The 9,661-nt window shown below is 52.6% G+C and overlaps 1 protein-coding gene across 1 annotated transcript; it reads left to right on the forward strand.

The window, feature by feature from the left end:
- The first annotated feature begins 95 nt into the window (after nt 1–95).
- Nucleotides 96–5,875, forward strand: LSM3 (LSM3 homolog, U6 small nuclear RNA and mRNA degradation associated). The gene is made up of 4 exons (XM_045534127.1): nt 96–199; nt 1,472–1,582; nt 3,651–3,746; nt 5,562–5,875. Exons 1-4 carry the CDS (start codon nt 179–181, stop codon nt 5,640–5,642), a joined length of 309 nt encoding a protein of 102 aa, XP_045390083.1. The 5' UTR covers nt 96–178; the 3' UTR covers nt 5,643–5,875.
- Nucleotides 5,876–9,661: the final 3,786 nt, after the last annotated feature.

The following is a 9,661-nucleotide window of genomic DNA, read 5'->3' on the forward strand; positions in this document are numbered from 1 at the left end:
CGCCGCCAGGGCCGCTGTAAACAGCGAGGAGCTGGGGCGGGGGGAGGGGCAAAACATTTCCACTTCCGGTGCGTTGCGCCCCCCCCCCAACTTCCGGTGCGTTGCGCCCTCCCGCTTCCGGAGCCCGAGAGGTTCGCGTGTTCTCGCGAGAGGCGGGAAAGGGCGCAGGGTTTGAAACATGGCGGACGACGTGGACCCGGTGAGCTCGCCCGGCGCGGCTTCCTCGCTCCCAGCCGGGGCCCCGCTCGGCCTCGCGGGGCAGCGCTGCTTCCTCGGGGCCCACGGAGGCGCCGCCCGTCCCGCCCGCTCGCGTCCCGGGTCCCCGCGGCCTAATGTGTCCGCCCGTCGCGCGGCCGCGCCCCCGCCGAGTCCGGTCGCGCGCGGGGCCCGGGGACCTTTGTCGTGCCGGGTCCGCCTGGCGGTGACGTCACTCCCGTCGCTGCTGCGGCCGCTTCCGGTTTTGTTTTTTTTTTTTTTTGCGTTTAAATTTTTTTTGTGTGGGTTTTTTTTTTTTTTTTGCGTTTTTTTTTTTGTGTGATTTTTTTTTTTTTTTTTGCGTTTTTTTTTTCTTGCGTTTTCCCTTTATGTGCCTAAGTTTCTTGGTCTGGCGTGTGTTTTCCCCATGGGAACGTCAGTTTTTTCTGAGCGAGCGAGGCTTTGTGGGGTTCGCCCTTCCGGGTGTAGACAGACCCGACCGGGGTTTATTGAGTGAGTCAGGCAGCGAGGGGACCCGGTTGGGAAGGCGACAGTGACAGCTGCGGGGGGGACAGCAGGACACGGGCCTCCGGGACAAGGCTTCAGGGGCAGTAAGTGCTGTCACGTGTCTGTTGTTATTGTTATTATTATTGTTATTGTTATTTGAGACAGAGTCTGGCTCTGTCCCCCGGGCTAGAGTACCGTGGCGTCAGCCTCGCTCACAGCAGCCTCAGACTCCTGGGCTCCAGCGATCCTCCTGCCTCGGCCTCCCGAGTAGCTGGGACTACAGGCATGCGCCACCACGCCCGGCTCATTTTTCTATATATATTTTTTTAGTTGTCCAGCTAATTTCTTTCTATTTTTTATTTTTTAGTAGAGACGGGGTCTCGCCCTTGCCGAGGCTGGCCTCGACCTCCTGACCTCGAGCGATCCTCCCGCCTCGGCCTCCCAGAGTGCTGGGGTGACAGGCGTGAGCCACCACGCCGGGCTCTTTTTTTCAATATATATCTTTAGCTATCTATATAATTTCTTTCTGTTTTTAGCAGAGACAGGGTCTCGCTCTTTCTTGCTCAGGCTGTCACATATGTGATTTAAGCCTCATATATGTTTAAGTGGTCGGTAAACACTGTCGTTACCTCCGTCTTACACATCAGGAGGCTGAGGCACAGAGAGGTTAAGTAACTTACCCAGTGTCACACAGCAGAGCAGTGATTGGAACACTCGGCTGTCTTAGTACTGCGTTACCAAGTCCGTTTTCTTTTACTTCTTTTATCAGCAACAAACTACCAACACCGTAGAGGAGCCCCTCGATCTTATCAGGCTCAGCCTGGATGAGCGAATTTACGTGAAAATGAGAAATGACCGAGAGCTTCGAGGCCGATTACACGTACGTTAATTTATCAGATCACCTTGAGAAATCAGACGGTTTGCGTGTCACCCCTTCCTTCCCCCGCTCCCTTGAAGTGGAAAAACCGTCCAGCGTGGACGCGTGTTTTGAAATGCAGAAGAGAGGGACGTAGGAAGCCGTATTTCTATAAGCCAGACAAACGGCATTTTATTCACATTGTAAACATTTTCTTCTCCTAATGGAAACGTGTTTGTCACAGAATATTTCCATTCCCTTCATTTTTTTCCCTTCTATTTATTTGCAAGTGACACTTATTTATTTGTTCTCTATGCTGACTTAAATTTTTTTTTAATTATTGACGTATACATATTTTTGTTACGAAGAGAAATATATAGAGGAAATCGTGACATCTCATTTCCTCTATTGGTAACTGTATCAAAAAGTGGGTTATCTTTTCTGTATATTTACAAATATATGCATGTGTGTGTGCATATGTATATGTTTGCACTGTATCTACGACTTCTACAAAAAAATGTATCTTGCTGTTCATATTTTTCAGCACTTTTTTCTTCCTACTTAATCTTTCTTGGAAATCATTGATCGTGAGAACACATAAATTGCCTTTATTCTTTTTAATCATTACACAGGGTACATATATGGTAGCGATATATAGATTATTTTGCGTTTCTTACTGCTATAAATAAAGCTGCAGGAAGCATTTCATGTGTATGTCTTTGTGCATATCTGCAAACATTTCCATATATTTGGTCCCTTGACGTGATGTGATGCCATTGTCCATAACGAGTACACTGAAGGTGTTGCCCCTCATTGATGACTTGGCGTTTTCCTAGGTGTGTTGTTTCTATTACTGTCACTCTACTCAAGTTCTTTACGATAGCTAACATCTACTGAGCATCAACTGTATGCCAGGTACTGCTACGCTAAGTGTTTTGTATGTGATGGCTCATTTGATCTTTGTAACAGCCCTCGGAGGGTTGGCACTGTGAATAATTACCCTGCTTTGCAGCCGAATTAAGCTCAAACTCAGAAAGAGACAGTCCCTTGCTCAAGGTGAGGTGGCCAGGAAATGAATCCAGACAATCTGATCTCAGTCCTGCTGTTAAGTACTGTGGTGCCACCGTCCATAAAACCGAAAGATGAAGGACCTCTGGGCCTGGGAAGGAAATGGGGACCTAGGGGGACAATAGTCGTCATCTACGGCTAGCCTTCAGGGAAGAGGAACTCCAGGGATGGAAGAGCAGCAATTTAGGGAAGAAAAATCGAATTGAGCCTCATTGCTTAAGTCTGTGGCACATGGACAGACACCCCAGGACAGACAGGTCCCTGTGTAGACCCAACTGCCTCTCTACCGAATGTCCCCGACTTTCTGTTTCCTGCCCCTCAATTAGTCATCGTTGTTCTCGTGAGTGCGCCCTGCCTGGCAGTTCCCCAGATGGCTGGGAGGCCGCTCTTATTTTGATGTGAGCAGGCGAACCATTTAATGCTTTGTGAAGAGTAAACATGAGCGAGCGCTGAACAAGCCCCCAGGAAATTCTTCTTTTAGTAAACCGTCAACTTCGGAGCTTGCATTGAATATCTTCGTTGTATCATTTCTCGACTGGGCCCACAGGTGCCGGTAGGGTCTAGACCTCCGGGTTGTTGCTCCGCTTTACCTTCGTGGTGTTCAGTCTCCCGGAAGACTGCAGTGCCGTCATCTTAGTAGTTCAAACTGTATTGTCACACCGCGACAGGTGGAATCGAAGGAAGTCTACTGATAAGTGATGAATTTGATATTTTTTGTAGTTAAATATTAGAAATGATGACAAGTAGGGTGGATACTTAGGAAATAACTTCAGGTGATTTGGGGTAAATTCCTTTAATTTACACATAAACAATTTTATATTTTATCAGGGCAATTAAGTTATTAAATGGTTTGGGAAGAAACAGTATGTTAGCACGGCAGGCTTATTTTTATTTACACGTCAGAGTTTGCGGTGTAAGTATCAAGCGTGTTACTTGTAATTGAGCTGTTTGCGTGTCATAACCCCTGTTCATTGTTTCTTAATTTGATTATTAAATTTCTGGGCCTCCCGCCTTCCCACTCCAGGCTTATGATCAACATTTAAACATGATCCTGGGAGACGTGGAAGAAACCGTGACTACCATCGAAATTGACGAAGAAACGTACGAGGAGATATATAAAGTAAGTCAGGCCATTCTAGAGTGTCAGCCGTTCTGTACATCCCACAGTTTAACGTATGTTTATGGAATGTTTTGACGCCTTCTCACGGACTTGGTAGCGTAGAGGAATTAAATGCACGGGCTTTGGGGTCGGACAGACCTGGTTTCCAGTCCTGGCTTGACTACTTCCTACCTGGGCTGCCTTGGGCGAAGGAATTAACTTTGCAGACTTCTTTTTTTTTTTTTTTTTTGAGACAGAGTCTTGCTCTGTCGCCCGGGCTAGAGTGCCGTGGCGTCAGCCTCGCTCACAGCAGCCTCAGACTCCTGGGCTCCAGCGATCCTCCTGCCTCAGCCTCCCGAGTAGCTGGGACTACAGGCATGCACCACCATGCCTGGCTCATTTTTCTATATATATTTTTAGCTGTCCAGCTAATTTCTTTCTATTTTTAGTAGCGACAGGGTCTCACTCTTGCTCAGGCTGGTCTCGAACTCCTGACCCCGAGCGATCCTCCCGCCTCGGCCTCCCAGAGTGCTGGGACGACAGGCGTGAGCCACCGCGTCCGGCCCCGACTTTTTTCTTACACTGGAAGACTCAGAATAGTCAAATGCTTTTGGGGGGCCAGGTTTATAGTTTCTTTCTTATAATTTCTTTAAGGACTAAGAAGTTTATAGGTTTCTGATCTGTCCAGACTCAAATAATTCACTGGGCCAGTGACCTCAGAGTTGTTTCCTAGGCATGGTTTATAGGGCTCCTTTATTTCTTTTGCTCCTCACCTTTGTTCTGCTCCCTCAGATTCATGTTGACTGTCATGAGGCCACTTGCTACCCGTAAATTTGGGTGCAGAGACAACGCCCTTAATCTGGTCTTTGCCTCAGGCCTGAGCTCGTTTACCTGAGAAGTTTCACTGGACCTTGGTCCTCAGAGCTTTTTTTCGTACTCACCTGCTACGGTTCAGGGCCCACAAGACAAGGGCTTCTCTCACCCTGTGAATCCTGTTTTAACCTCTGCTTGAAAAGCAGCTAGTCCCTGCCCGTGCTGCCCTGGATGCCTTTGGGGGCCAGCAGCACCTGCTCACATGTGGCCTGTGCCAGCCTCTTCCCGCAGAGCCTACAGGCTTGGGGGGCTCACGGACGACACCCCAAGTTTATCTGATACTTTGCCAAGGCGTGATGTTAGGATTTCAAACATTCCGTGTGTTTCCTCACTGCCTACGGCCCGGCCACTGAGCTGGTGTCCCCGGGCATCCGTCCCACGTGTGCGAGCGTAGGGGTAACACGCAGTGGCTCAGCACGGTGGAAGTTGATCTCTTGCTCACGTGACAGCCCTGGTCGGGTCACAGGTCGGCACGATGGCCGTCTTCCAGGTGCTGAGTCAGGGACCCCCCGCTGCCTCTCCTCTGGCTCCGCCGTGCCCTGAGTTCTCGCCGTTCTCTGAGTTCACCCAGTGGGAGGGGAGTTCCGGGGCAGCCTGGATGTGGTCCTGCCCCGCGTGTGCGCTTCCCGCCGGCTAAGACTCAAGCTGCTGGCGTGTCTGGTGGCTGAGGGAGTGCGGAACACGTGGGGTCTGTACGCCCGGGAAGAGGACGGCAGTGAGTCGTGGTGGCTGGCCCCCGCCGCTGCCACACCGGTAGCCACCCAGGCAAAGCCGACCGTGAATACCTTGGTTCCTTGTGCCACAGAGGTGAGTGGTTCGGTTCTTTAATTCCCCTTTTGCGTCTCACGATGAGTCCATTTCTTTAGTGTGTCTCACAAAGAAAATAGCAGTGCACGGTTTTTTGTTTGTTTGTTTGGTTTTTGTTTTTCTTGTCTAAATGTGTTCCGTTTTCTGCTCTTCCAGTCGACGAAGCGGAACATCCCAATGCTGTTTGTGCGGGGAGACGGGGTCGTCCTGGTGGCCCCTCCGCTGAGAGTCGGCTGAAGTGAAGGATTTCCCACGGGGGAGATTGTGCGATTGCCTCATCGCACGCGTAAGGCGCTCAGAAGAGAAACCTGCCTGCGCTTCGACGTCAGGAAACGCCCCAAGGATTCCTCCACTTCCGAAACGAGCTCACGTGTAGATAACTCACAGCCGCTTCAGCGAATGGTCGTTTGTCTTTTTCTCCCACACTCCAATAAATGCGATCAGCAAGGCGCACGAGCTCTTTTTCAGAAGTCGGTCTGCTCTGTTATTCTCATGTGCAGTTTTCTGATTTTTTTCCCCCCCTTTCAATTTGAGGCTTTTAATGTGGTCTCCCGTCTCGTGAATTCTGTAAAGGCAGTGGATGGATGTCTTCCGTCCACTTAGCACCGCTTGACAGTGCATCTGCTAATACGTTGTCGGAGGCCCGGGTTAGTGTTAGAACTGGAGTCTTATCAGCGTGTTTCCTGCCCTCAACGGTTTCCGGGCAAAAGCGCCAGTTGCCGGGCGGTGAGGTCAGTGCCGGAAGGATACTGGCTTTACAGGATGGGGGTCGGGCGGTGTGTCACCATAAACATTGACATCGCAGCGGGTCCTCTTCTCTCTGGCCTGATTTGTTGCCGAGGTCAGGCTTCGCTGGCCCACACCTGCGTGGCTCAGCTGGGTCCCGTCTGCCAGCGCCGTGCCTACCATGACAAAGCATTTTTCCTCTCTTGGATCACAGGTCATTCATGATGCACCGTCTAAACCAGCAGCTCTTGGTGATACAGTAAAGCAGGAAGTGGCTGAAAGCAAAGCTATTTCTTATTTCTAACTTAGCCAGCACTTAAGGCTCCACACGCAGAGGGGAAAGTCTGTGAGTATTATTAACCCAGTCTCTAAAACTGCACCAAGACAGGGCTTAGAACCCGACTGAGTAGGTCGTTCCCTTTTGAAGCGTAGGAAATCCAGTCTGTGGGCGGCTTGTCTGTAAATACGCCGAGTGTGTGTGTGCGTGTATCGATCCGTTATCAAGCGTGCTATGCCAACACGCACACTGTTGGAAGCCACGTACAGGGTGTTTTCGGTAGACTGCGCGTTAAAGAGACTTGATCGTCTTTATTCACGGTGCATGTCCCTGCAGGTTCGTGGAGAAGAGGAAAACAAGCGTGGGCGAGCCCATGGAGGTTTTGCCTTGCGCAAGCAGGCAGAGAGACACCCAGAGACACCCTCCCCTCGCTTGCACCAGCCCTGCGTTTCGTCCTTAGGGTTCAATGGTCGTAGGAGGTAACCTGTTTACGTCCGGTTCCCTGTTGGAGAAAAGTGGGACTTGCCACTGAGGTCAGTCGCCTGCGGTCACACAGCTAAGGGTCGAGCCTGCCTGACCCCTGCCTGCCTGTGGCCGCCACGGCCCCGGCTCCGGGCGGTAAACTGACTCTCGACGTCCAGCACGGCTGTGATGTGACAGGCCATCTGGCCCTCTGGCGCTGCCACGGTCGGCGATTCTCTCCAGCGTGGCCTTGGTTTTGGGTGGTGTCTGATGTCCACACTTCGTTCCTGGACACTTTGTTCTCTGGGTCGTGTCGTCTTTCCCCCGGAGCTGATAGGGGGCACTAGGACCGTTGGCTGTGGGGACTCATTTAAACACGTGTTTGGAAAACCCATGCACCTTAAAAGCCGACGCGGTTACCGGCACAGGGAAGGTTCAGGCTGGGGGCAGGTATCGGGTGTTGAATGACAAGATCGGTGACAATGTTACTTTGTGGTCATCACTGTGGATGGAAACTCCAGACGGGGGTTTCAAAGAAGGCGAATGTTGCACGTTGCTTTGTAGACACGTGCGGTGTCCTTCCCCCACGGGGACCCTGTCCCCAGCGCGTTCACCCTTCCCCCCACCCGTCCGCCCCCGTTACCTTCGCCTGAGAGTGCCAGCAGGTGCCAACGCCGGACACCCAACTCGTTCTCCATCGACCTGGAAAACTAACACCAAGAAACGGGGAAGGCGAGGCCACATGCTTTGAATTCCTTTTAGATTCGTTGCTCAGTGTGGATACACCGGAGCGTGTAGATTCCCATTTCCTTGGCGCCTTCTAGAAGCTTCCTGGGTGTGGAGGCGGCGTGCCCCGCTGCAGTTCCTGATGCTGGTGACCCCCGGGGAATGTTTTCTTGGGGCTCATCTCACCCACCTGCAGAGCTGTGGGAGTTGCCCTTAGCGGGAAGGGTCTAGCAGGACAATGGGGTCAGAGACCTGGGTTCTAATCCCAGCTGCGCCGTGCACCTGCTGGGTAAATGACGCATACCCGAGGTCAGGGGTAAGGCTGGCAGGTGTCTCTGTGAGCAGCCCCGGGCCGTGCTGGGGGGTCCCTGTCTCGTCCCCAACACCACAGAGGCCGGGGCGGATGGCGAAGTGCATTCCTTCCTCTTGTTCCGACTTTTCCCCGCTTTTCTTGCCCCAGGTAGTTTGCAGGAGAGTCGGGAGCTTGAAGTCACTGAATTCATCCCATTAAAAATGGTTTTCGGCCGGGCGCGGTGGCTCACGCCTGTCACCCCAGCACTCTGGGAGGCTGAGGTGGGAGGATCGCTCGAGGTCAGGAGTTCGAGACCAGCCTGAGCAAGAGCGAGACCCCGTCTCTACTAAAAATAGAAAGAAATTATCTGGACAACTAAAAAATATATCTAGAAAAAATTAGCCGGGCGTGGTGGTGCATGCCTGTCGTCCCAGCTACTCGGGAGGCTGAGGCGGGAGGATCGCTTGAGCCCAGGAGTCTGAGGCTGCTGTGAGCGAGGCTGACGCCACGGCACTCTAAGCCCGGGCCACAGAGCCAGACTCTGTCTCAAAAAAAAAAAAAATGGTTTTCAAGGGTGCACGATGGGGAAGGCTTTGCTGTCAACAAGACCAAGGGAGCGGGCTGGGAAGGACAGAAAGGGGACCAGGGGGCTCAGGGAAGGGAACCTTCCGGCAGACACCTGAACAGCAGGAGGCGAGGACGGCTTTCCCCGTAGGTCGAGGCTCGGCGAGGAGGCCGAGAGGGACGTGGGAGGTGGCAGGCAGGCCCTTGCAAGCACCTGACCTGGGCGTCCCAGCCGTCGGCACCAGGTGGCGCTGTGCCCCTCGCTTTTCCACGTCAGCTCTCGCCCGATTGCTGTCACCCTGCACGGAGGTGGCCACGAGCTCCCTGTCATTTATTTCCTTCAGTGCAAATAGCGCACGGAACAGTGGCTGCAGAGCACGGTGCTTAGGGACACAAGGCCAGATGCCGTTCTCGGGGCGTCCTCGTCCTGCTGGACTAAGATCTGAGACGGTGAGATTGTCCACAGGAAACCCACGCACCAGGCCAGGCGGTCTTTGTCGGCACCCTGGGCCCCGTGTGACCGTGTGGCGGGGGGCTGGACGGAGCTTTTGTCGAGGTCCCGGGACAGATTCCGCCACCCCTCCCGGCGGATCCTTCCTCCTGCTCACAGCCGTGGTGTCCGCTGTTGATTAAAGGAGCCCAGGGCTGGAGTTCTTGGAAAACTCTCGCCTACGGTAGCCGAAAGCCAACATGTGGGCCTGCTCGGTCAAGAGTGCAGGTTTGGGGTCAAGAACCTTTTAACTCGAACCCCAGCGCCGCTAATCGCCAGTCGGCATCTCTGTCCTTATTTTCCTCTTCCACAAAATGGGCGTGGTAGCGGGACCCCCCTCGACAGCAGGGGCTGAGGATTAAAAGATGTCCCCGAAGGCCTGAGCTCGGGTCCTGGCTGGGAGCTCAGGGTGCCCGTGTTTCCCTTAATTAACTCTGCGTAACATCGCGTGTGTCATACGGTCCGTTCATGCTATGCGAAAACCGTGGTAAATGCTCATCTGTCTGTCTAGCAAGGATCAGAGCTGTTCTTTCTGATGAATTCGTTTCTGCCTTCGCCAAGTCTGCTACGTTTTTAAAAATCTCTCCCTGGTCTCTTCTCGTGTTGTTTCTCCTTCATGACTTACGCGGGCTGAGTACTGCCAGAAACTGGGTCGGATACAAGGCAGTCAGGGTCAGCGTTTGGAAATCAGACCACGGGGCCAAGACGGCTTCTTCCTC

This window comes from Lemur catta, chromosome 21 (assembly GCF_020740605.2).
Source record: "Lemur catta isolate mLemCat1 chromosome 21, mLemCat1.pri, whole genome shotgun sequence".
NCBI classification, from domain to species: domain Eukaryota; kingdom Metazoa; phylum Chordata; class Mammalia; order Primates; family Lemuridae; genus Lemur; species Lemur catta.

What these genes read in the sequence shown, in the direction of transcription:
- LSM3 (XM_045534127.1), top strand. Translation starts at nt 179, where the DNA reads ATGGCGGACGACGTGGACCCG. An exon ending in TGGCGGACGACGTGGACCCG is followed by an intron (nt 200 to 1,471) that starts GTGAGCTCGCCC and finishes TTCTTTTATCAG; the next exon opens with CAACAAACTACCAACACCGT. An exon ending in AGCTTCGAGGCCGATTACAC is followed by an intron (nt 1,583 to 3,650) that starts GTACGTTAATTT and finishes TTCCCACTCCAG; the next exon opens with GCTTATGATCAACATTTAAA.